This window comes from Emericellopsis cladophorae (genome assembly GCF_022114955.1).
Source record: "Emericellopsis cladophorae strain MUM 19.33 chromosome Unknown NODE_16_length_390664_cov_118_533041, whole genome shotgun sequence".
Taxonomy (NCBI): Eukaryota; Fungi; Ascomycota; class Sordariomycetes; order Hypocreales; family Bionectriaceae; genus Emericellopsis; species Emericellopsis cladophorae.
Genome location: NW_026250941.1, coordinates 48,189 through 74,375, shown reverse-complemented (window position 1 = coordinate 74,375; position 26,187 = coordinate 48,189). Strand labels below are relative to the sequence as shown.

General features: G+C 54.2%; 7 protein-coding genes across 7 annotated transcripts; 4 read left to right on the top strand and 3 right to left on the bottom strand.

Moving 5' to 3' along the window:
* Positions 1-682: 682 nt before the first annotated feature.
* On the bottom strand, positions 683-2,222 carry J7T54_003417 (Bypass of stop codon protein-like protein; the record flags this gene model as incomplete). The annotated part of the gene is made up of 3 exons (XM_051505683.1): positions 683-1,831; positions 1,885-1,899; positions 1,950-2,222. 3 exons carry the CDS (start codon positions 2,220-2,222, stop codon positions 683-685), a joined length of 1,437 nt encoding a protein of 478 aa, XP_051362854.1.
* A 1,690-nt stretch (positions 2,223-3,912) lies between these two features.
* Positions 3,913-4,749, top strand: J7T54_003416 (uncharacterized protein; the record flags this gene model as incomplete). Its single annotated transcript, XM_051505682.1, has 1 exon — positions 3,913-4,749. The coding sequence occupies one exon, from the start codon at positions 3,913-3,915 to the stop codon at positions 4,747-4,749; it is 837 nt and encodes a 278-aa protein (XP_051362853.1).
* Positions 4,750-5,053: 304 nt separating this feature from the next.
* On the bottom strand, positions 5,054-6,714 carry J7T54_003415 (uncharacterized protein; the record flags this gene model as incomplete). The annotated part of the gene is made up of 3 exons (XM_051505681.1): positions 5,054-5,683; positions 5,743-6,622; positions 6,674-6,714. 3 exons carry the CDS (start codon positions 6,712-6,714, stop codon positions 5,054-5,056), a joined length of 1,551 nt encoding a protein of 516 aa, XP_051362852.1.
* Positions 6,715-8,503: 1,789 nt separating this feature from the next.
* Positions 8,504-10,591, top strand: J7T54_003414 (Phenol hydroxylase; the record flags this gene model as incomplete). Its single annotated transcript, XM_051505680.1, has 4 exons — positions 8,504-8,555; positions 8,607-9,223; positions 9,282-9,575; positions 9,626-10,591. The coding sequence occupies 4 exons, from the start codon at positions 8,504-8,506 to the stop codon at positions 10,589-10,591; spliced, it is 1,929 nt and encodes a 642-aa protein (XP_051362851.1).
* Positions 10,592-11,967: 1,376 nt separating this feature from the next.
* J7T54_003413 (Ubiquitin-like-specific protease-like protein) lies at positions 11,968-13,569 on the top strand (the record flags this gene model as incomplete). Its single annotated transcript, XM_051505678.1, has 1 exon — positions 11,968-13,569. One exon carries the CDS (start codon positions 11,968-11,970, stop codon positions 13,567-13,569), a length of 1,602 nt encoding a protein of 533 aa, XP_051362850.1.
* Positions 13,570-19,454: 5,885 nt separating this feature from the next.
* Positions 19,455-20,135, top strand: J7T54_003412 (uncharacterized protein; the record flags this gene model as incomplete). Its single annotated transcript, XM_051505677.1, has 1 exon — positions 19,455-20,135. One exon carries the CDS (start codon positions 19,455-19,457, stop codon positions 20,133-20,135), a length of 681 nt encoding a protein of 226 aa, XP_051362849.1.
* A 1,819-nt stretch (positions 20,136-21,954) lies between these two features.
* On the bottom strand, positions 21,955-25,237 carry J7T54_003411 (uncharacterized protein; the record flags this gene model as incomplete). The annotated part of the gene is made up of 7 exons (XM_051505676.1): positions 21,955-22,193; positions 22,374-22,413; positions 22,468-22,764; positions 23,487-23,591; positions 24,141-24,481; positions 24,575-24,905; positions 25,058-25,237. 7 exons carry the CDS (start codon positions 25,235-25,237, stop codon positions 21,955-21,957), a joined length of 1,533 nt encoding a protein of 510 aa, XP_051362848.1.
* Positions 25,238-26,187: the final 950 nt, after the last annotated feature.

Sequence of the window (26,187 nt, the reverse complement as noted above, 5' to 3'; positions counted from 1 at the left end):
GCGAGGCGTTGGACAGGTAGATGCGCTCGGTTGTCGAGCTTTCAGATGTGGGTGGAGAGGTTTGTTCGGCTGGCCGAGATCGGAAGAACTTCCAAGCCCTGTTTTCTCTCTGGCGAGCGTGATCTATCGAGGCCTGTGATGTTCGCTTCTTATCGACACGCCAATTTTTCTCAAGCACGATGCTTGTCTGCGTCGTTGATTGCGTTAAAGTTATGCTAGAGGCTCTATGGTGGGTTGGATGGATGGGTGGACGTCAGATAAATCTGAGCAGCCCTTCTTCCTCCCTCTGCCCCACGCTTCGCATATCGTGGTCTTTGCTAGTACCGTAGGTGCTCACTCGACAAAGTCGCCGGCGCTGGTCTGTCTTAGCATGCCATATCCTTATCAAGGGTAGTGCCAATACCGGGCAATACTTATAGCTATCACCATGGGCGGCTAGATTTTGCTCATGAACGCTAGCGACTTTGTCGAGTGAGTACGGTATCGTGGAGGTCCATGTCTTTGCTAAGGGACGGATACTACAAAAGGTATGGATACTACTACATCACATAATTTGACTGTGAAGGCCCAAATGACTCAGGTAGAAGATCTTGAGGAATGTTCCGTGAAAGATATTGGTCCGCTATCGATCTGTATTATGTTCCTTGTTCTTGCATCTTTAGGCCTGCAATCTCTAGACTCCTCAGGTAGATCCCCGGAAGACGTCCCCGATGCGCAAGCCTTCCCTTCGGGCTTGCTCAAGGCCACCCTTCCTAAAGCCTCCTGGCAAGACGATCCAGAGGACCATGATGATCCCCATGAGCACCAGCACAAAGGGTTGCAGGACCTGGACGCCCACATCCTCGGCGATCAACCCCACCAAAAAGGGGAACACTGCCGCGCCGCCGCCTCCAATGGCAGCCGATAGCCCGATTGTCGCGACGTGCTGGTCAGCTGGCAGAAGCTTTGTCATGGTCACAATGGCCGCGGGGAAGAGCGGGCCAAGGAAGAATCCCATGAAGATGACGCACACGATAGCCACCTCCAGGCTGGGGATCGCCCAGTAGAGAATCTCCAGCACGACGCAGATGCTTAGGTAGATGACAATGGCCAGCTTCTCGCCAATGCGACCGGTGGCAAATCCAAGGACCACGCGGCCGAGGGTCAGGCCTGCCCAGAACAGTGTCACCACCACGCCAGCCAGGAACTTGTCCGAGTGACGGACCTCGATCATAAACGACGGGATCCAGCCACCGAGGCAGACCTCGATGCCCACGTAGCCAAAGAGGAAAGCCGACACGATCCAAGGCACGGGCGACGACAGAATCTCCCGCGTGCTTGTGGGTTCTTTGCCCTCGCCGAACTTGTGCCTTCGTCGATACTCGGCAGCCGTGGCCGTCCAGAAGGATGCCGTGTTCCAGACAATCTCAAGGACAGACACGCCGATCATGACATAAAAGTACTCATACCACTGATAGCCAAGCTTGGTCACCATGGCGGACGCAATGAGGGGCCCAACGATGCCGCCTAGACCGTATGCGCCATGAATGAGGCCGAGAAGCTCGTTCTGGTTTCGCAGGTTGCCCACCCAAGCGTTCCACGCACTGTCGTTGAAGCCATTCCCCAGGCCCGTCAGGGCCATGGCGATAGGCAGGTACGTAAATTGCTTGGGATGCGATGCCATGGCAATGAAACTGATCAGCCGGCAGACGGGACCACAGAATGCTATGCCGCGCTGGCCAATGTTGAGATGGATCCAGCTGTTCGCCAGTGCTGCAACGAGGTAGCCCAAAAAGGGCACCACGAACAGGGTCGAGACGACTGTATAGTTAATGTCATAGTAAGGTTGTATCTACCAACATTAGCATCCTCACTTTGCGTTGGCTTCGGAATTGGCCGACGTACATAGGGGATCAATGCCTACGCATGAGTTAGCGGTCATGGCAGTGGTTTGGCGACGGTCAACTTACGCCAATGCAGGCATCATTCAGGCCAAGGTTGAACAATGTGAAGATGACAGAAGCGAAGCGATATGCGTTGATGCGAGGTTCGTTCCAACTTTCTTGCTCATCATGGTCGCTCCCTGACCCTGGCTCATCTTCTCTCGGCGGAGTGCCTGGAAGCAGGGCCGTTTCCTCGTTGACCTCAGCACCAGGTCCCAGGTCGCTGCTGATTTTGTTGCCGTTGGCTACCCGCTGATCCTCCGGCTTTTGCCACCAGGTTGCGGACTGAGATCCAGACATGACGTCCTCTTGAATCAGGATGCCGTTCAACGATATCAAGAACGATAGATCTGTGTAAAGAGTGTGAGCGTGCGAGTGGAAGAAGCGAGGCCTGCACGGCTTTTGATATCGAACGCAGCACGCGGCACCGCGGCGGCGATAATTATGCCCGTGGACACGGAATTGCAGCCACACCCGCGGACAATAAAAAACATTGGAGCCATAACCCACACGGTTCCCAGCCTACAGGCAGGTGAGGAGCATCTCCGCGATAAGAGGCCCTCGTCCTAGGCCCTTGTGAGAGCTCTAATGCTGCACGGGGCTGCAAAGCGTGCAGGGAGTTTCTCCGCCGCCCTGTCGTGATCGCAGGTGGTCAAGCACTGTATTCTTGGCTGCAGCTGCGCATCGTTGATTACGGTCAGAGGCCGCGGTACTTGCATCTTCCCAATTTGCATCGATGAAAAATGAAGCTCGTGATGATCTTGCTTGAATACTGCCAGGTAGTATTCAGCAAGTACGTTGGCGGATGTTCGATGGAGATCTGTGAGTGCCTCAGGAATGTGGATGACCAGGCACGGACGGACGGCGAGCGACTGCCTGCCTGCCTCGAACCTAGCGCGACCCGTTCAAATAAGGTACGTAAGGTAAGGTAAGGAAGGAACGTACCTTACTGATTTCCACGTCCTTCACCGACATCTGGACCTGCTCCTGATCACACGATGCATCTCTTCTGCACCTAACTTGCTTGTCTCGGAGAATACAGCAGAAACCTGGAACTTCCCTCGTTGAATACTCTCCCTGCATTTCAAGGGTCCGCCGCCTTCATGTCGCTCTGCATGTACAGCCCTTCGCTGACCACCCAGCAATTTGTGCCTCACCAATCAATCAACAACTATTTTATCGCCCAGCTATTTGTGGCCGCAGCATCTGCAACTGGGCCAGCTAGCCACCTGCCCTTCCTCCCAGTGCCCACAGCAAGCATCTAACCGTCGAACGTACATACATCGATATTACACGCACCCTTCCCAAGCAAGGTGACATCACGGCTGGCTCTGCCTGCTTGCTACTGTACCTTCCTTCATCCGTCCGCCAGACTCGCCATGTCTGGTCCCCCGCCAACAGACAGACCACCTGGTCACAGGCGCGGCGACCAACAACATAATCTCGATATCAGAAATCTCTAGCTCGGCAACTTGTCGTCTCTGGGTACGGATCATTAAACATTGCCCCAAGATCTCAAAACGACGTACGATCCCCGCCACTCAGTTCGTCATGGTCTAGAGCACCCACCCCACAACAACCCCTGCTGCAATGCATCGACTGGCGCCCAGAGTCGGTGTCCGTACGAAGCTACCGTACACTCTCGATAAAGTCGTCTGTGCAAAGGTGCAGACCTCCCTATAGCCCTGTGCAGTTTTGGGGCCTTATCGTGCTCGCAGGCCGAATGCCATGCTTGTATTGGCACCATGGCTGACAGGGATATTGATCAAGCAGCACCAGCGCTACTGCAGCGACTTTGTCGAGTGAGCACGGTCATTACGTCGTGTTGACTGCTTCGCCCGCCCTGTCATGCGAACCTACATGAGTTCCTTGCGACAGCCATGCCACAGGGCTGACTGACTGGCAACCTGGACGAGACACCTACATTCACCACAGATCACGAGCCTCTAGCCGTCTCTTTTACTGTCACCAACCGCCAACAAAAGATAGCATGCCAAAAGTCTACGAGTACACGGAGCATATCCACCGTGGCGGATCCCCGCCTGGTCATCGCGACCGAGACGATTCTCCCCGTCGCTCTGGGGACCGCCGCGATCCCTTTGTGCGCGAGACGATGACTCTCGAACCTCCTCCTAGTTACGCCTCCCGGGGCCGCTCCCAACCGCCGCCTGACACTCGAGAGATGGTGCCTCGAGGTCGCAACCCGTCGCGGGGCGCCTACTACGACGATGACGACGACGATTACTACGCGCGCGGATACTCCCCTTCCAACAGGAGTCGCAGTCACCGCAGGCGGAGTCGGTCCAGGGGCGAGAGTCCCATGGAGCGCGCAAAATCGGTCATGGAAGACAACTTCACCAATTCCACCGCAGGCATCAGCGCCTCGCTCATCGGCGCTATAGCAGGAGGGTACGCTGCTCGTCAGGTCTCGGAGCATGTGTCTGATAATCGCCGCACAAAGGGAGCTGGTCGGCGGCGCCGCAGTGACACGGACAAGGAGGAGCGCGTCCGTCTTGCGTCTACCCTCATTGGCGCTGCCATCGGCGGCCTAGGAGCCAACGCCCTGACGAATCGCTTCGAGGACTCCAAAGACCGCGACAGGCTCAAGCAGCAGGCGTGGGAAAGAACCTATGGTCGTGAAGATGGCCTTCCGCATTATGACAGTGGCCGGCACGCCGACCTTGACCACCGCAACGGGCGCGGCGTTCTTCGAGGGCGCAGTGACGACGAAGATGACGATTACGACTTTGTTTACGACCGCCGCTCTGATGATGGGCTACGCCGACCACGCCGACACGACAGCGATGATAGCTACCGGTACCGATGATTTACCGCACTGCATCGCATGACGATTCTCTTATTCATGGTATCTTTCATCTCCTTTGTGCTTGGTTCTTGTTGGCTTTTGTCCGAACGGAGTCTAGAGCAGCCCGGCCGAGCTTGGATGACCTACACGGGGCTACGACTGATGATCTGACGGCTGCGCGATGTTTGACTGGACTATATTTTAGGTATGTGTTTGATTTGTTTCACTTTACATGCAGTTTCTCAGAGCTATGATAAAATATATCTTTTTGCCACGTAAGCGGACTCCACCCCATTGCCAGTTGTCCATTCAGCCGATTCTCCTTCTACGCCCGAGAGCCACGGCCATGTCTAGCCTCGTGTCTGTGAGAATGATCAAAGGCCGATGGCCGAGCCCTGCGTGCTTCCTTCTCACGAGTCTGCTTCTCCCGTTCGATACAAACCTTGAAGAACTGGGCAATCTCCGTCAGCGCGAGGTCCTCCTCTCTGCCTACCCCGATGAGGTTGAAGAGACTCTGCGAGTCGACCAGCTGCTTGGCCACCACCGAGTCAGGCTGGCAAAATGTCCGGACGCGCATGGCGCGGGAATTGATCTTCATGGCGTCCAGCAGCCCGCAAATCTCCGTCCGGTTGCCCTGTCGCCGACCGGAAAACACAAAGTCCTGCACGTGCAGGCTCAGGATCTCGAGCTGGGTCTCGAGATCGTAGCGGAACCCGAGGACGCGAGGCCGACCGAGCTGGAGCCAGTGGTCGCTGATCTTGTGGAGTCTGTCCGTCAGGAGACGCCCCTTTTCCAGCTGCACGGTGATGTACGTGTTGAGCGCGTTGCCCAGGTGGAACTCGAGCTCACCGTATAGGAGACTCTGTTCCCGTGCGCTTAGGGAGATGGCCAGCGTCGTGCCACTCGCCTCTGTGGCGGGATGCTGCGCTCGTCGAGTCGAGCTGTACTGTTCACTCTGGCTCTTGATTAGTATACTCAGCAGTGCCGCCAGTCATGCATGCATGCAGAACGCACCATGTCTTTCGCAATTTTCTTGATTCCGTCGAGGAGACCCGTCTTCTTGGCCCCCCTTTTCGACTTTTCGGTCGTTTCGCCTGGACGCTCAAGCCAGCCATTCTCTCCGATCATCGTCTTCTCCCCCTTCTTCTCGGTTGTGAGACCTTGCCCCTGGAAGTAGAATGGAAAGGGGGAGAACATAGGGGACTCGACATCCTTGGCGCTGCGAAGCTGAGGTGGCCTGGGCCGCGATGGCGAGGCACGTTGCTGCTCTTGACGTGAAGTATCGGCGGTGCTCTTAGAGTGGTGGGTGTACCCTTCCAGTCCTCCCACTTTGGCGTCTTGGTGGGCTAGAGGCTTTGTCTCTCTGTACGTGCGTACGTCTGCCCATTGCCCATAGGCCTCGAGATAAGGGGTGTCGGCAAAGTATTGCATGCCTTCTTCGCCATCTTCCACATATGCAGTCGGTTTTGAGTGTCCAACTCGCTGGGGGAAGACGGGTAGGGGATCACAGGGGACCTCTCTACTTTGGCGATTTGGGTCAATCATATACATCATTGGTGAGTCCAGGGGAGACGGGTCGTCATGGATTGGCTGCATCTCAACGCGGCGTGGTACAGACTGAGCCCTGTGTTGACCGTGAACAAGAATAGGCGCTGGCGTTGCGCGGCGTCTTCGCTCGGCGAGACTATGGGTTGAGCCATGAAGTTCCGAACGTCGCGGCATCAGATCGGAAAAGGTAGTCGAGTTGCCATCATGGGATCCCAAGTCGTCGTTCCCGCGGCTGTACTGGCGAAAGTGTCCACAGGGTGACGAGCGCTCTCTGCCCGCGTCGGCAAACTTTGATGGAGAACGACTGTGGTTTCTCGTAGGGCTGATATCGACCCCCTTGGAGAAGCTACTTTGGTAAGCCTGGGTATTGTCACAAGGAGGATGGAATTCTTCTTACGCGTCAGTGATTCTGTCCATCTGCGTCTCGGTCAGGTTCATGCGGATATGGAGTGGTTGTTTCGGGGTGCACTTTTGAGGTGAGAGGGACTGTGTGCGGGTGCTTCCTGATGCACGGGATCTTCCTGATCTGACTGGAGTTGACGGAGCCTGTGTAGGATGTGAGTGCCTGTTCGCGCGCTTGAGAGGACTTTGGCGCGGCATGTCGAGATCAGTAATGCAGGAAGCTGGTGAGTGTGAGTTCCGCCGGCTGAGAAAGAGCCTTAGCAGCGAAGTAGAAAAAGAAAAATGACTGATACATTCAAATGCAATGTACACTTGTGACTGTGAGGTGACACTGAAGTATGTGTAAACAGGAAGTCAAGTTGGGATGAGATGATCCTACTTTCGTACGTACATAACCAGGGGGAGTAAACTTCATACCTAAGTACCGTATGACTGAAACTTGAGCCCGCCTAAAGCTAGAGTTCTTAGTCACTGTCGAGCCAAAGGTGATGTGCCTGGCCCGTGGTCTGTATACCAGCCAGGTACAATATGCCCCTTCGGGTGCTTGAGGGGAACAGCCACAAACTTGCAGGTTCTGTCTGTCCACAGCTCACGCGTAGCTTTTGGTGGTTTAATTTAAAAATAATGTTTATTCCATATAATTCTCCAAGTCCATATAAGAACTGATTTCAATGTTGTGGCCTCTGTCCCTAGAAGTGAGCTAACAGTCTAAGCCGGCTTCTGTGGAAGTCCAGATGAATGCGTTTGTGAGTATTCCTGAGAGTCTGGGACGGTCCGGCTCCACATATTCGAACCAAAGCCAATCGCGATAGTACCTGTTGATGTTATGTTCTGTTGCCAGGCGTCCTGCGAAAACTTCAGTATTTTGGGAACACTTGCTTAATTGATCACACGCCGACGAACCGGGTCTGTAACGACTGGATGCTCTTGGTGGCCATTTGCTTCTCTTGGAAGGTCTAGGCCTGATGCCATGTCTATAGGTGGAGACACGCATATTTTATTGTCGATCCGTCCGTCTCTCATTCTCGACTCGTAACGCCGCAGCTTTGAAAGTTACCAGTATTGGGCCTTCCTAGTCCAGGGTCCTCGTCTCATATCTTCAAGTTTGTAGTTGTCCTCTTCATTCAGGCGACATCATCACCCCGACTGGCAACTCTGGGAGATCTTCTCATATAATAAGTGTCGAGCAAGTCTCGTGAGTCGTAACCGATTGAGCGGCTGGGCGCGTTGTGCGGCATGACTTCAATGACGCGAATTGAGACGAGCTGGGGTATGTCTGGGGCCAAGCCTGCCTGTAACATAAGAGTCTGTTAACGAGGAGCGGCTTTGATATGCCGAATGCTAATAGCACCTTAGCACTCCATGCACCTCCACTCGACTCCAGCACTCCTGCTCGAATCCCCCCACCCCACCTCCCACTACCGATCTTTGTTGCCGACCAAAGATTCTGTCCGTAAACGCCAATGATTCCGTTCCATCAGGCGCCACACGCATGGAATGCCCAAAAGGCCTGATGACGAGATCGAACCCGAGGCACACTAGGACTAGCCGCCTGCGAAGGCGAGCCGTTCGTGTGGCCCGTTGGCAGCTAAATGCCCGATGTGCCGTGATTACTTCCCGAGATCTCAAGTTGAACCCACTGCAGCCAAGCTCACTCATGACCAATGTTGGTTGAATAAATGGCCTCCAGAGTTGTTGGACTGCGCTGTCCGCCATGTTGTCTCCCTCATCGCTCCTGTTTCCACGGCACGGACGTTGAGTTCGATACACTAAGGAAACAAGTTGCTGGCGTCAGCAGACTTGACAATTGATACACTCCACAAGCATGTCGATCAAAGAGAATGTGAGACCCGACGGGGTCGCTTACTATGACATTGGTACGAGCAGCACACATCACAGACCCGGATGGAACTGACATTTGGTACTAGTCATCGTCGGTGCCGGTCCAGTCGGACTGATGCTCTCTACAATGCTTGCAAGATGGGGTTACAAGATCAAACATGTGGACAATCGCCCTGAGCCAACGCCTACGGGCCGCGCCGATGGCATCCAGCCTCGGTCTCTGGATCTCTTGAGGAATATGGGACTGAAGGCAGCCATCATGGATCACAAGCCTGCTCGGGTGTACGAGGTCGCATTCTGGGACCCCAACTGCAAAGGCATTGTGAGAACTGGTACATGGGCTAGCTGTCCGACTTTCATCGATGCGCGGTACCCCTTCACAACGCTGCTGCATCAAGGGCTGATTGAAAGGGTCTTCATTGCCGATTTGGAGAAGAATGGAGTCCACGTCCACCGGCCGTGGACAGTACGTGACTTCCAGACTGACCCAGCCCAGGACGTCACATACCCTGTTCAGGTCGAGCTGTCGCAGGTAGACGGACCTCGAACTGAAAAGATCCGAGCCAAATACTTGTTTGGCGGTGAGGGTGCACGATCGTTTGTGAGGGAGAAGCTGGGCATTCCTGTCCGATACCACGACCCTATATCTCATGTCTGGGCCGTGCTAGACGGTGTGGTCGACACAGACTTCCCAGACATCAAGGTAGGTGCTTCCGGGCTATGGCAAGCAGTCCATATCCGAAGAAACTAACATGATGCAGATGAAAGCCACTATCCATAGCGAACATGGGTCTATCATGGTCATCCCGAGAGAAAACGAAATGGTTCGCCTGTACATCCAACTCGCTTCCTCGTCAGACCCAGACTGGGAGTCGAAACGCAAATCGACTGAGAGTGAAGTCCAAGAGATGGCCAAAAAGATCCTGCAACCTTACCGAATCACTTGGGAGAGAGTTGAATGGTTCTCGGTCTATCCCATCGGGCAGGGCATCGCCGACAACTACACACTAGATCAGCGTGTCTTTCTCGGAGGCGATGCATGCCACACTCATAGCGTATGTCGACCTACCCCTTCACTGTCTTGGCTTAAGCTAATGCCGTGCAGCCTAAAGCTGGCCAGGGGATGAACACGGCTTTCCTCGATGCCCAAAACCTCGCTTGGAAAATCCATGCGGTCGAGAGCGGCTTCGCGAAGCGGGACTTGTTGAAGACGTATGAGCCCGAGCGCAGGAAAATGGCCCAGAAGCTGCTCGAGTTCGACAACCGGTACGCTAAGCTCTTCTCGCAACGGATACCTGCGGCAGACGAGGTCAAGGCAGCGTCCGACAATCACGGCACTGAAGCTGAGGAGCACGACAATGACTTTGTCAAGATGTTCAAGGAGTCTTGCGAGTTCACAAGTGGCTACGGCGTGTACTACGAGCCAAACGTCCTGAATTGGTCGCCAGACCACCCAGCACAATCAAGTCTTATGCTCAAAAAGGCGACGAAGCTCAGTCCCGGGCATCTCTTCATCAACACCGACGTCACGAGGGTTGTAGATGCAAACATTGTTCATTTGGAGCAGGAGGTCCCCCTGAACGGATCATTCCGCTTGTTCGTCTTTGGTGGTGACCCCAAGAAGTCACGGGCAGCATTGTGCGACCTTGCGAACGGACTTGTGGCGAAGAAGTCCTTCTACACGAACCACCTACGCCAAGACGTGTCGTCAGTCTCACACCACGAGAAGAACAATCCTCATAGCTTGTTCTTCACCATCTGCACCGTGTTTGCGACCAAGCGATCGGACATTGAGATATCTCGAGATGTTCCGGGGGTCCTTGCCAGGTATCGCGAACACGTCTACGCAGACGACCTGCACGACGAAAAAGTGCCAGCCGCCAAAGCACCAGCGCATGCGAAGACGGGCTTTGGCGACTCGCAGGGCGTCGTCGTTGTCCGCCCTGATGGATACGTGGGAGCCATCGTTGAGCTGCAAGAGGGCAAAGGGACAATGGAGGCCCTCAACGAGTACTTTAGTGCATTCTGTACCAAGGGAGAGAGTGCTACGAAGACGCAGGCAAGGCTCTGAGTGCACACCTGAATGTGTATAGATGTCACGGATTTAAGTAGCATTGCATAGCTGGATGAAAAAAAGCCCTCGGTCAGTATAGATCGTTTTTAACCACATCTTCTCGACAAAGTCCTCGACAAAATCGCTAGCGCTGTGTGTCTTGCCTAAAAATATCCTTGTTACTGAAGAAGCGGTGGAAGAAGGCTACTACACAAGGCTGCAGACATATTTGCACCTCTACGCTACAATCATGTAATTTACTAATTACTACGTATGAACAGGTGGCTAATAAGCTAGATAGATTCGCGATTCAGACCAATTTCGAGTAGCGGTTGATGGAGTGGCTGAGTAAGGTAAGGTATGGCTGGTTGGCTGTGGCTGGGGAGTGGGCTGACCAATGACAGCCCGGCGCGTCGCCCCATCCACCCTTGTCCGTCGCATTCATTGTTGCGCGCCCTCGCCTTGTCCTTCCTCTGGATGGCTCCGAAATCATCAACTCAACCGTCGCAAGCACCGAAGCATCAGATTCGTCGACTCCCAATGTCACTTACTCCTGAGAAGCGCGATTCGACACTAGAACACCTATATGTGACGGGCTGCCACGCGCGCAAAAGCTCGTGAAACGTGTCGAGGGTGCGAACCCCAGAAGTTCAGAACTAGCTTTCTCGAATCGCCAGCCTGAGTCCTGACTGAACTCACATCGAAGTTGGATTTCGGGAGGCCGACCTCATGTGAATCAGTCAACATTCGGCAAAAACCTCATCGATTGCGACATGACTCTGATGCTCTGTATCAGAGTGTAAGATGTTAGCGACTTCATCTTCGGACGTGCGTTCTCTCTCCTCTTCCTTGGTCGTCAAACGCTCATGAGCTTCTATCCCGCCAAACCTGCTTCATGTTGAACTCCCATCATCGACCCCAGATCTTTTAACTCACCCATTGTCGTCGACACGAGCCGTTGAATCACAGCTGACCTCTCATCTTTTCGCAGGTCGCTTCCTCCACTTTGTCTGTCCTCAATCTATTCAGCCTGTCGCAAGCACGCGCAGTCATGGAGTACATAACGGGGATAGTAACGACGGGGACCCGCTGGGTCACCTCAAATTGTGCGCTTGTCCTGATGATACCTTTGCGAACACTCATTGACAAGTACAGTGTCTATACCAACTTCAAACGCATCATCTCCTCCCAAGGCGTCAAAACGTGACGCTGCACCGGCGACTGTCGCTGCAGGACACAAGTCGACGCCGGGGGCACATCAGCAGAGCGACAGCCCAGGAAAAGGTCTCAACTCTGACCCCAACTACTTCAATGCGCCACAAAGACACTGTAAACGGCACATTGATTCTCCGGACAGGAAAGATTTCAAGCGTTTGAGGTCGAGCAGCACAGCTATGCAGTCTCCTCTCACAACCCGCCGGCACCATGCTCACGGCACTGCTCCGGGTGTCCGTAGAATGTCCCTCTCACCCCGGGGCCTTAGGAAGCGGGCCTCATTCACACGCATACCGCCCGGGAAGCTCAGCTCACCTCATCGCCTTGTCGGTGCACGCAGTGGCCTTCTCTCCCCTGAGCCAGAAAAAAGCATATCTACTACTCAGCATGTCGGACAAGACGAAGAATCGGTACCGAACCACCAGTACTCTAAAGAGGAGGACCAGCTCCTTTCCCTCCTGACCGGACTCGAGATCCCCATCTTCCCTAGACGTCCGACACTCCCTCAGGAGGACGCCCTGCTTCGCGAAAGCACACCACATCCCGTCGGTGCCTATCCAGAGACGCCAGCCCCTTTTCGAGAAATCACGCCATCGTCTAGAGAAGCGACACCAGTGCCGCCAGAACCTCCGAAGCTAACGTCATTTCCTCGCCCCACTTACACCGGCAAAGCCAACAGGTGGGAGTTCCTCGAGTTTTGCAAGAAGTACGAGGAAGAACAAAGGAGGGTTTATGAAGAGGTTGTCCAGACTGTGGCTCCTAGCAAGAAACTAACACTGAAGGACTGTCTCGACGAGTTGCGCAAACCAGTCGCTTGGGACGAGTTGACCAAACGCCCCTATGATAGACTCAGCGTTCTGTCAGAGGCCGAGCTCCGCCGCATCTTGGAAGAGAAGGAACAGAAAGAAATCGAAGAGCAGCTCCAACGAGAGCAGCAGGCAGCTCAAGAGGTAGAGGAGCGCCGAATTCGGGAAGAGGAGGAGAGGCTCCGCAAGGAGCAAGAGCTACTAGACCTCACAGGCGGGCTACGCGCTCCCAAGGCGCAGTTTATCTCACCACTGTCTGACGATTGGACAAGACGTGCACGTGAAACCATCCGGGCCCCTGGTGGCAAAATTCTGGCACAGACGGCCGAAAACACGGGGCTGCAGCAGCACGACTTTGCAAAGGTAGTTCCGCCGACCGTGTGGCTCAATGACGAGATTGTCAATGGAGCACTCCTCTGGCTGGAACAGGCAATCAATTCGGCCGCAGGTATCACCAATGTCAAAACGCAGACGCGCAAGACGCTTGTCTTAAGCTCATTCTTCTTCCCAAATCTCCAGAAAAAAGGGCCCCTGAATACACAACGGCCCCTTGGCCGCAAAGGCGTCAAGATGGAGAATTTCCTCGATATTGACAGCATTTTCATGCCCATCTGCGAGCACAGCCACTGGACACTCATTGTAGTCCGGCCGCAAAAGAGAACAGTGTCACACATGGACTCGATGTGTCCTCGCGGCAACAACAAATACACCAGCCTCACCATGGCATGGGTGAAGGATATGTTAAAGGAGAGGTTCAAAGAGGACGAGTGGAAGGTGGTGACCCATGAGGCGCCACGGCAAACGAACGGCTGGGACTGCGGTGTCCACACGATAACCAACGCCATGTGCCTTGCACTAGGGTTGAACCCAATCGACACATACACATCCGACGAGATGCCGCTTCAACGGCTGCGGATCGCATCCATCTTGCTCAACAAGGGGTTCGAGGGAGAGTTCAGCTTGAGTGCGTACTGAGCGAGCGAGCGAGCAATATACACGCGGTTGCGTTGTACAACACAATGAAAAAAATACGGTTGTGATGTGTTCCGGGGCGGGTTTATTCGGTCATTCTAGCTGTCTGTTACAAGCATCATCATTACTCTTGGATGAGACATTCATAGCATAGCATAGCCTGGTGTTGGAGGTCAACGTGCACTGCATTTGCTTGTTCGCGATGGTGTCTAAGGTTGACGTTCTATTTCCTGTGTAAATTCACGTCTCGCGTGTCATGTGTCGATGACTGTATGGAGTACGTAGGTCCGCTCGCTACCACAATGGAAGAAGACAGAACAGGCCCTCATGTTACAGGGACTTTTAGGTAATACTGGGCATTTCACTACCCACCGGCGTGGCCGCCCTTCACTTGGCGCTTGGAGTTGGAGCATCAAGTTGTCAACAACTCCACAGCCTCCAAGACACGAGAAGTTGCACGACAGTTCTCGTGGGACCAAGGGATCAATGCGTGACTCGATTCTTGTATCAATATTTTGTGCTTCCAACATTGTGCTCCATACTAGATAGCGGATCCCGAAGTTTAATAAAGCCCGCAATACTATCGCTGTTCGAGTCATGGGGATCAATTCTCCCCACGTCCACCGAATTTGAGCAAAGCAAACTCGGTGGATATCACAAGTTCGGTGGGTGCGGCTGAAGGAAAGGCTTGTCCAGCCGCTTGTCGCGAGACCTAGTACGTAACAATAGACAGCGTCTTCATCACTGACGTGCCGACGCTGGTCGCTGAGTTGCGTATCCATTGTGCACGCCGGCACACTCGCCAGGGACGATCCACGTTCTCTGCAGCGAACGAAGTCCGGGATCTCTTTCACGGCACGGTGCGTGGCAGTAGTGGGTGCACTAATCAAGGGAGGGTGGTGGTGGCCGAGTTGCACAAAACAAGCATTCAAGTCTCACGGGAACCATCGACTGGTAATGACATGACATGCCCCAGGTCGCTCGGGCCATGCAATCCATTCACTCATCGGCGCGACGAGACAGGGAAAACCTGAAATGGTAGGGGTCCGGGCGCCTGCAGCCAACCGGTGAGCACCCAGGAGTGGAACGCGCGCAGGGAGACGTAAATGCGACTGTGGAATAAAACCTCGCCAAGCTTGTCCGGCTCCGGAGACTGTGCCTGTACGCAGTACTACCCATTGCAGATATCCAGGAGGTGGCGGCGCGTGCTGCAGTGGTTGGACCATCGTGGATTTCAAAAAAAAAATCCTCCAGAGACTTGTCGCACGTTGCGTGACTCAATGCACGGACGTCAGTAGTCAATGCGTACGGAGTCTCCGTGTGCTTATTATTACCGCGGCGACATGTCACCACCCGCGCGGCGCCGTCTGCAGGTCCGTGGCCATGGTTATTTCCCAGACAACAAGCTGATTCAAGTGATTGGCTGTGATAACGTTGTACGGGTCCAAATCCGCCAGCCTAGACCGGCAGAGGCATCACCTACGGATGAACAAGTGACATGTCGTGGCATGACACGATGTAAAGAGTTCCCGGGCCCTGGATCGGCTCGGCGCCGCCGTGCTGTGCAGCGTGCTCACGTTAGTCGGGTTGGTTGGCTGGCGGCGGCGGGCTCGTATAGAATATAGATATCGATATCGCGAAGAGGGTAAAGTCGATGCGGGCAAAATTTCATCGTGGCACGGATCCGCTCATCAACAACATTGTGATCGGATCGAATCGTGGGGTGACCGATGCGCACGGCGGACGCCAGGCAGACGCAGCCGGGAAATTTCGAACCGTTCGAGAAGCCGGCCACCCGTCTACGTGTACGGGCCGCACAAGGTTCGGCATAACCGTGATCGCATTTCTTTTCCAAGGGGCGTGCTTGGGTTTGAATTATTGGTTGTAGCGTTGCGTGCATGAATAACGAGAGGTGCAATACTTGCGACGGCTAGCATTGACGGTGTGCTCGATAATGCGGTGGCCAGTGCAGTAATAGTTGATCCTTGAGAATTGGGCACTGGAACATGGAATTAACAAAGTCTAGTGTTGTTTGGAACCTGGGATCGCTGAGGCACCTCACAACGCGGAAGACTTTCCGGCGAGAGTCATGTTTCCTTTGGAGTTTGACCCGCAAATCTCTGAGGCCTCGCCCTCAAGGTCCTAGCCTTCCAGAACCCTTCGCTGCATGATGATGTTGTCTTGTACTCCGTACGGCAGTCGGGGTTGTCATTGCGGGGGCTGTGCAAGAGGCTTGGGCCCGTGGCAAAAACGCTTGCTCCTCGCCAGCGTTGCTCGAGTGGTGCGTTGATCAAGCGAGTGCACTGTGTGCAGCAATCATCATGGCTATCGGTGTCGATCTCCTATGGACTGACTAGTAATAATTCCTTGCTGCTGGCTGCATCGCGTTGCGTGCGGGGAGCAGCACTGGACGGGTGGTGTGCCAGGCCCGCCATGCCGAGCATCAAATGCCGAAGCATCATCGGCAGTGTAATTACGCAAGTGTCGTGCGAGCACTCTCTGGCTGTGTCTTCTTCGGGCTTGATTACAACCCTTCTAGATTGACGAGTCGATCTGGCACATAGCAGTAGGCCATGTATATCGAATGTTGTAGTGCGAGGTCCATACGAGAGGCGGAGGCTTCCATGTCTTCTGTGAGGACGCTGCTGTCTATCAGTGCGATGGCCAGCAAACGCATTGATAGTAACGCACGGAGGGAACGCCAGACTGGCTCTGCGGATCCATCCATTGGTCGACTCTCTGCCGTTCTTAACTTAAATTCCTGTTGCGTCTGTTGTGTTGCATCACTTCTGGATTGATGAGGGGCCGCATCCCTAGGACCATACCGACAACAAAACGCTAATGCTCAGAAGAAGCATTGTGGCATATGCTTGTCGACTATCATTGCGACGCGGGTACGTATGTGATGCCTCGTGGCGTCCAGTGGTGTACATGTGCCTGCCACCAGCACAGCGCCTCCAGGCACGCAATGACGCTCGATCCAAGGAGGCGACGCACAGTATTCGACTGTTTGTGACAGAGTTCATGCTGTCAAAGGAGGTGGCCTCACTAGTGTCCCCAGAGCAATGGTGGCGCATCACAGTGACGCTCGCACATGGCAGTCAGGTCAGTGGGCTCCGTGCGAGGAGGTGTGGCCAGCAACACTGAGCACATATCTCTGTCAGTGCGGGCTAACATGAGGTCTGTTTCGCTTCTGAGATGGTGAGACCTATGAAATGACATGTAGCTAAACAAGAGCAGCAAGGGGCAGGTGATGATCAACAAAGGGCGCGCGCAAGCGGGACTGCGAGCCAGCGGTGGCGATGATAGCATGCCAACCAGCCGCACCACACAGTGCACAATCTGCACTCACTTGGAAATCCTCAGCCTCTTCTAGGGGAGGAGGTACGTCCGAATGTTGTCTGCACTTCTTCCTCTTCCCATTTCGCGATGCGGTCTCCCGCAAAGGACCTTGGCATGGAATGGTGGTGATAGCTGCATTATTAATTGTTGCCGGTCGCTTCAGATCCCGATGGAGCCAGATTGGCTTCGATGAGGTGCAGTAGAATAGGGAAACGACCTGCCATTCTTGAACATTGGGAGGACATGGATTCTCGCGTCTCCCACCTCGACTGCCCCGTTTTACTTGTTAGGATACCCACTTGCGGTTTGGACGCCGGACGCTGGGCACTGACTGCATCATCGCCAGCGCTGTACATCTACCTAATCGACAGGCATTATCCCCCAATTCCTGGCGTATCCATGTCCAGCCGCGGCAGCCCAGTGTCACGGACTAGTGTCTGGGAGAAAAGCATCCAACGTGCTTGCTTCCAACGCACCCACCCGCTCAAGGGCCGCCGCGGCATGGAGCCTGGGCCATTCATCAATCACCGTCAGCTGTCCTGTGTACGGTGCACCCTGTTGGCTGTGCTCCCGACCACGCTGCGCGGTTCAATGTCCTACAGATCCAGACTGTCGCGAGAGGTTCCCCCCCCCCCAGGCTTGCCTCGCCGCCAACAGTGAACAGGGCGCACGCAGCGTCAAGTCGAACAATGGCAACGAGGGATGATTGCCAGGCTGCGGGCACGGTGTGGTGGCAGCGCTGCGCACCGTGCGTGTGCACGCACCAGGGAGTTAGCGCCAGGTTATCCCCATGCATGAGACCCATCATGACCAATCAGACGATGCCCATGCGCTCCTGGGATCCATGTCTTCTTGGAAGTCTTCTAGAAGGCGAGCCGGCGCCTTCCGGGCAGCGCATTAAACACAACGCTTGCACGCACAGTGCGCCACCAGGAGCAACCTCCGTTCCAGACTGTCTTCTAGCGCGCTTCTTTGCCTGCTGGGGCAAGTGGCTGGCGTTGCGGGCGATCAATGGACGCCCCGCGCATCATGCTGACGCTGCTATCGCCGACCTGTCCATTGTCGCTTGAAAGTAAGCCCATAATCATCTGTCCATCAGGGTAGAATGTTCGAGATGACGTGTCGGCTTAAGAGACTCGTGGAGGCTGGGCAAGGTAAGCAGAGCTTGCGCCGGGATACCTGTCTCATTGAATACCATGTGTAAGAACAGTAAGATGACCATCCGTGCGATGATGCTCCGCCGTGGTCGAAACACGATCCACGACGGAGCTCGCCCAGCGATCAATCATGATACAGAGGGGGGTGGGCTTGGGCTGGCGGAGGCCCCGAAGGGCGAAGGCCGGTTGTCCTCCGTAGGGCGCGCAGGCTGTACAGTGCTAAGACGAGCAAGCCAGAGCCAAGGAGGGGCTCAAGAGTGCCTTCTTTTCCAAGGGTGCCCCGTCCCCTCAGTCATGCGCTACAGTGTGGAGCCAGGCGTGGAGGCTTTTGCAAGTGAGTTTTGACTATCCACACACACCTCATGCTAGTTGATGTCTGCGCTGCGCTGCACTGCACTGGTCGACCGACCACTGGTTCCCTTCTCTTCTCGCTGGCAAAACGAATCGTGACAACTCTCGTTCTTCCCTCTCATCTGCCCTCTTATCTGACTCCAACATACCAACTATTTCCTTTCTAATACTGTGCTTGCCCTTTATCCTCTCGTTTGTGAGCGTCCTAGCTGCAATCAGGTATGTGGATTTCACGTATCCGTACGCACATGGGGAGGGAAACAGTATACATCGTCCACGCTGCCGCATTATTCTCCGAGATCTCAATCGTCCCCCATGCCTTGCCCTACCCGTCTGCTACTCTATGCCCTCGATCGATCCTCCTGCTATCCGCTTTCTAACTCTCTCAAAGAACCCTTCGACAGTTGAAACCAGGCGACCTTTTCAATACACACACTCTCTCTCTCGAACGCTCCTCACCATCGGCATCCAAGCAAGTTCCAGCGACGACCCATTCATCAGCATTAGTGCGACTGATCGATCCCGAGCCACGCAACATCGTTCCGCCTCACGTTCCCGGACGAAATCCTCTTGGGATTGGCTCCTCTCACAATTCCATACTGCCCCTGGATGCAACGCAATTGGGACAACAGTTACACGCAGTCTCGCGGTCCGCCACACGAGCCTTCCCCCAGAACGGTTTGGAGATAGCAGACCTGATACAGCGCAGCATACGGCCTCTGCAGTATAGCCACCTCGGAAGCTGGATTCATTGACTTGGTGGCAATGATTCAGACTACCTTGAGCTCGCCGCCAACGTCGTTTCTCTCGCCGGCTTCTCAAGGATCCTCGCCTAGGCCCTCGTCTGCCTTCGAGGACTTTACCCTTTTTGATGTAACGGATTCCAGACGCACAAGTGGCGTCTTCACTTCGTCTCCATCTTCACCACGATCAGACATGGGATCGAACCCGCCTACATTAACGGAGATATTGCTGGATGTGGCTCCTCCCCCATGGACCTTGAGTGCTTTCACCGCATACCTCTCCCAGAATCACTGCATGGAGACGCTTGAGTTCACCCTTGATCTTCAGCGATACGCAGCCGTTCACGACCAAATCCAAGCCGACTGCGCCTCCGACCCACACGCTCGCGCTCAGTTGTGCGACCTCTGGGACAAGCTGATGCAAGTCTACATCGCGCCATGCTCACCCCGTGAGGTCAACATTCCCTCTCGTGTGCGCGATCGACTGCTCCGTCTTCCCGCAACGCCCGAACCGCCGCATCCCATGCACCTAGAGGAGGCTGGGCGCATCGTGCACGAGTTGATGAATGATTCTTTGCTGGTCCCTTTCCTCGAGTCCGTCAGCCCGCTCCACCTCGACAACCACAGTCACGAGCATGCGCGATCACCCATCTATCCTCCGTACCTCAACGTGGGCGGTGTCGCATCTCGCTCGGGATCCAATCACGTCTTCGATTCAGAAGGCTTGACGGACGACAGTGACGGAAACTCTCCCCCGGTCATGGAACCAATGACCCCGCCCACGACACCACCTACTCACAACGACTGGGCGCACTCGCCTGGTGGTGGCTTCCAGCGCGCCATGGCAGCACACAACAAGGGCTGGAAGAAAATGGGCGCCAAACTCGGTTTCCATCGCAAGGGGTCCAGCAACAACAAGCGACCAATGCCGACGTCCAACAACGGCGACGTGCCGCGATATAGCAACCCCTTATGAGGGTCACAGGCCGTGTCTGTCTCCTTTACTTCTCATTCTTCCGCACGACGACGACGTTCTAATTTCATTCCCTCGTGGGAGGAGCCTCATCCTGGTCGTCGTGTGTCGTGTACTCTCAATGTCGAACATGGCCCGTTGCATCGGCCAGGTTGCAATGATACGCAAGAAAATGGAAGGACTGGTAGTGACACGGTCGGGCCCCTAGTTACCGTACAAGCGCCTGCTGCTACGGTGCCCTCGACTGGATGCCGAGATCAAGAGACAGAGACACCAGCCTCATTGGGCACCTCGGTCGATTCATCCCTCAGCGTGGCCCCCGATTGCGACAGGGCCATTTCAGGATCGCTCTCGTGTGTCAACGTGCCAGCAGCTACCCCTTGTCAGACAGCTCAGGATGTCGCAGGCTCTGATAAGGATACGACGATGACAGACGCTATAGACGATCAGTCGTCTCGTAGCAGTCAGCCGCCTTCTCCAGTCATAGAAATACGGGATGTTTCCGACTATCTGGGTAATGGTTCACTGTATCATCATCTGGACACCACTGTGGAGTTCCATGAATCCGCAACTGACCGGACGCCACCCTCGAACGACTTGTACGGTTGGGACGCTGAGTTTAGGCGCAAAGGGACCCCCGCGAGTCCAAGCTCGGAATCCGGCAGCGATTCGATTAGCGACCTCGACAGCAAGCACTACACCGGTGCGTCAGTCTTGGGGCGCGGCTCGATTCAGAGATTTGGACTTCTTCGTCGAGTTCTATCTACGAGCAAAGTTTCGCCAAGAACGTCCGCCAGACGCATCAGACCGTGAACCCGTCACTAGAATCGTCTGACGTCAAAGCCATCACAACTGTCGGTCCTTCCAGTCTGTCATTTCAGTCAGGGAAAGCCCTGTGAATGTTGGCGGCAGCGACGGCGACGGCACTTTTCACATTCACCATGACGCATCATATACGTTGGAAGGGTAATAAAAAGCATAGAGGGGGACGGTGTTTGGGAAAACCTGGAGTTCATTAGGGCATTTGAAGCGGGCATATTGATACCACACTTGGTATCACGTCGTTACCATTACGAGCTTACGATATTAGCATTGATTGTTTATCCTCAACGCGCGACGGCTCGGCCAGGGCCTTTTCTCATGGTCTGCGCAGTTGAGGGTGGATTGTACAAATTACTACTCTATTCAGCGACTACACCAATGTACAAAAGTCAAGCACTTGTTGCGTATTGTTATCATTACATGACGCAAACATATCTTGCCATGACGCGTGTGACCAAACAATCAGTACTTTATAGCCATTGAACGAGCCGTCACACCACGCGAGCACCGGTACGCACACACGCGCATAAGGCACACTTTATTCTCCCATGTACTGTACTCACTCGACGAAGTCACTGTGTTGTTGCAATGATAAAACAAGGGTCCTCGCAAATCGCCGGTAGCCGAACATTCACGGCGCCCGCAGCGCGCCGCAATTGTGGCCTAGAACTCCGGTCCATCCGCACGGGACGACCTGGTGCCGAGTATATTTCAATGCCATCTGCGAGGCTTGCGGGGGTCGACACCCTCCGTACATTAAGCTCTGTCCAGTCGGGTCAATCAGAGCTCGTGGCGTGCGGCCTCGGCCTGAGGCGGGTGGTTGGCGTTTGACATGTCCATTCGAAAGTGTTGCGTGTTGCCTTTGTCACCGTGAAGGCTGCAAAGCCCCTGATGACTCGTTATATGAGCACGTCACCTCGGCTTCTTGACTCTAATTTTGATTTCTGGGGTATGCGTGCGTGATGACCCTTGTGGGCACCGTCTATCAAAGAACCCCTCTTTACAGTCCGTCTCCTCCTGCGGCTTGTCGCAACTCGTCCGCGAGCCTGTCTAAATAGAACCTGCGAATGTCCGCTGGAAGTTGCCCAAAGCTCTTGGCAATCTTCGCCACCTCCTGTCTGCCCTTCTCATAGCCCGCCAGATCCCTGTTGCCGTAGACGTCTCTGCCGGTAGAGTAGCCATCCTGCAAGTCGCGGAAGAAGATATTCACAGCGACACTCAAGTCGCTCGTCGGCGTAGCTGTATGGAGCCACATTGGGGGGAGGAATAGAACGTCGCCAGGTCCAAGAGTTGCTTCGTGTGGGTGGGTGGACTGTAGCAAAGTACTTTCAAGTGAAGCGAAGACATCCAGGCTGGAACTTGATGCTCCTGGAGCGAATGATAGGTGACTGACATCGCTCGGCGGAAACAGAATCATACGCTTTGAGCCGTGTACCTGTGCATATACGTTGGCCATGACCTGACACAATATTAGCCAAGTGCTGAGACCCAAGTTTACCCAGGGGGCACGCACATCATAGTGAAGCCACATGTTCACCCGACCCGATATTCTGAGAATGGAACTGAAGAGGTTCTCCTTGACGAAAGCCAGTTCTTCCGGTAGGGTAAAGTCTTCTGCTAAAGAAGGAAAGTCATTCTCCAAGTTGGCCGGTTGATCAGTGGGGTTGTCGGTAGATAGCGACCGGATGTATAACCTCCCTCCTGACTGGATCTTTTCGATGATTTTCTTGAATTGATCAGTCACGTACCGGAAATTCTTGGAGTTGAAGTCCATTTTTTCCGTATCGTCAGAGCACTCGTGAGCCACGACCTACAACATTGTCAGTACATACAACCCCATGAAGACCATGAACTTGCCTCCTGCTCGGAGCCTGTCATGCTCATCAACTTTTCGGGTGTCCATGCGCTTCTGCAGGTGCCGAGATCAGCGTCTTCTAGGATGGCTGGTTTGCCAGCTTTCACAAGCGCCTCAAATTCCGCGCTCAACTTTATTCGCATGCGAGGAATTGAGATGACCTCTGCCTTGACTTTGGAATCCACAGACCGTATAGGTCTATCCCCTGCCAGAAGTATCTTAGGGCTCTCCAGATACTCAGGAGCTGGCTTGCGGCTGCCATAACCCTCAGACTCCCTCCGATCTATGAGCTCCATGCGGTGCGTTCTTGGTTCCCAGAACGTACCCATGGAGAAACACGTTGCGCCACCACCAAAGACATTCAGGCTGTGGCCGTCTGTGATGATGGACGACCCGATCATGAAAGGCCAATCAGCAGCGTTTTCTCCAGCGGTCACAAGTCCAACTATAGAGAGCGGATCATGACCTGCTTCCAAGACAGTAATGGTCTGACCTTGGTGTGACGGTGCGTTACCGGTGCCTCCACATATCATAGTGAAGCCCTTGATATTAACAATTTCAGCACCGAAGACAGACAACGGATCCCACGCGGCGCGGGGAGAAGAAATTTTAGAGAACTGAATCAAAGGCTGCTTTGCATTAGTACAATACTCTTCACTACACTTGACATAACTTACCACTTCCTTAGCGATATCCAGTTCCCAGGTATAGCGGTCCAGGTTCAGGGTACCATCAGGACGCAAGCCGCCGCAATATAGCCCCTTGAAGAAGCCATCCCTCGTCTGTGATGCCCAGCAGCAGAGCACAGCCCCGAACAGAGGCTCAGACAATGGAGTCCGAACCTGGCACTTAACCCAGCCATTGTCGGGGTCAAAAAGAAAGCTATCGCCCGAAACACCCACGGAGCCGTTACGACCTCCAATAACCAGAGCGAGGCTTGAGTCTCCAAGCTTGCAGATATTGTGACGGTAAAGTGGCTTTGGCAGCTCCCATGTTCTCTGCCAATTTCTTCCCCGGCCTTTGGGTAGTATCCAGCAATCTCGGAAAGCCTTTGATGGAGAGCTGCGTCCCCCAACGAGCAAGGTTCCGTAGTCTCCCAAGTCATTCAATGTGTAGCACATTCGAGGTCCAGGACCGTCAATGGGGAGTTTTAAAGACCCTGATGAACCGTCTACTCTGTACAGGTCGTAACTGTCCGAACGACTATTGGCACCCATTCCGAACAGATGAGCACCAAAGGATTGTCCCTTTGAGTTGTGAAGGGTTATTGCTTGGCCAAACCTCCTTTTTATTGGTCTTGAAGGTGATCTTGTCGTAATCTCGAAACAGACCTGTTTGTTTACCGAGCGTGCCGGAGCTTGCTTTTCCATAGCCGTGTCCTCTACACCAGTAGACGAGGCCTGCGCATGGAGCACAGAGTAGTGGCGCCCAAATAGCATGAGCTCTTCCCATTCATCGAATGGCTCAACCTGGTCCAGTGCCATCCGTTCGGCGCTTGTCATGAAGACTGATGATGACCAGGCTTCCCAGAGGTCCCAAATGTCTACTTGAGCCCAGCCTCGGTCTTTAAAGCGTTCTCGCTGGCTGTCAACCGTTGGGTATTGTTGCACCGACTTGATCGGGGTATTGAGCTTCTCGAAGTGCCGCAACATTGTCTTCGCGAAGGGATGATCTGGGCCGTTTGGCAATATCTGCTCCAACAGGCAGAATTCGGCTGTATACTATTACTTGTACTGTCCGTGTGGCAGATTCGACTATCGCATACCTTGGCCAATACCACTAGCCCATTTGATCAAAGCATCAGCGGAGGCAGTGTCCATGTAGGTGATTGATACTTCGGCAACGAACAGTACTTCCGCGTCCTTGAGGAGTAAAATAGAGTCTAGCGTCCGGCGCAGTGCTTCGAGCTCACGCAAGTCACAGGCCAGCTGGCAGTACTTGGCGCTCTCGAGAAGAACAGGGTCATTGTCATCCTTGCTGATCGTGACACCAGTGCCCAGGAGATCTCGAAGCTGGGGGGTCTGCAGAACAATGGCTCGCTTCTTGCGCATGAGGTGCGGGTAGTCGATGTCCACAAAGAGAGAACCATCGCTGATCTGTGGGTACCGTACATGACACTGCCATGGCAGGACATCACTGCTTGTCGTAAGTGTATGTGGAATGCAAGCGGTCAGGCAACATACCTCCCACAACCCAGGTTGATCACCACCTTCTTCTTTTTTGATGGTTTTTCCAAGAATCGGCGAACTATGACATCGATGGCGCGGAGTCGAAGCCAGTAGCCGCGGTTGATCAGAGGGGCTCTTCTCTGGGGCTTCTTGACGAAGAAGCGGAAAAAGTGTGGTTCATTGGGGTAGTACAGGCGCTCAACGCTTCTCTTCGACGCAATGCTGCTGCTGTTTGTCTTGTTCGTGTCAGCGAATTTCATGTTCGGCAAAGACTAGTTCATCCCGCAAGGGCTGAAACAACATCAACGTACACCCATGATCAAATCATCTAATGCTTGAGATCTCTCCAGCCTTGCAGCCCCATTTGTTGCCTTTGAAGCTGACATGACTACCATCAGTCTCCCTAGGAATGAGGTACAAGGAGCTTCCTATATATCCTCAAAGTAGACCGACCCTTTTATCGCTGCTGAGGGGCAAAGTATAGGGTAAGCGAAAGAAACCCAAGATCACTGAGATGGATACAGATGTTACATATGAGAGCCCGAAAATCAATTCGAAAGCCATAAAATGCCAGGTAGGCCTGCACAATTTAAGGGAAAAGGGGTCGACTGTGTGGGATCTTGTATGGTGAAGCTATCGTCTATCCGGAGGCAGAAAAAAACATCAGAAACATGGAGTAGTCTGTCTGCCTGTCTGTTCCATTTGCGCTTAGCGCTGGTGGCTACGGATGGAACCCCGCAGTGGAACGAGCAGTGCCTGTGGCCCTGTGCAGGCAAAGAGACATGGAGCTGAGCATGCACTGGCAACGATCAGAGTGGGGCTGGCCGCAGGTTAGGTCACGGTGCGCCAAGCTGCGCAGGTGATTGCGATTAAGGTAGGGTAGGACAAGAACCTACATATCCGTACAGGCCAGAGCTATGGGATCCCCAGCCTCTGGTGCTCTCGGGACTGCATCAGCCTTTCTTATATAGGTACCTCACACAAGCACTCAAGCATCTCTGTCGAGTCTAACACCACCACCCCTGACCAAGTTCCTCTGACAGGTCTCGGTGTCGCGACTACCCCGGCCTTGTATTGCACCTACCTCAACCAACCCGACCCCAACCTCCAAGCCGACTAGGCGTCGCAAGACCCGTATCTCATCCTCCTTCGACGGCAGCAGCAGTTCAAGCCTCCAAGTGCGAGGAACCCAGTCTACAGCAAACTGAAG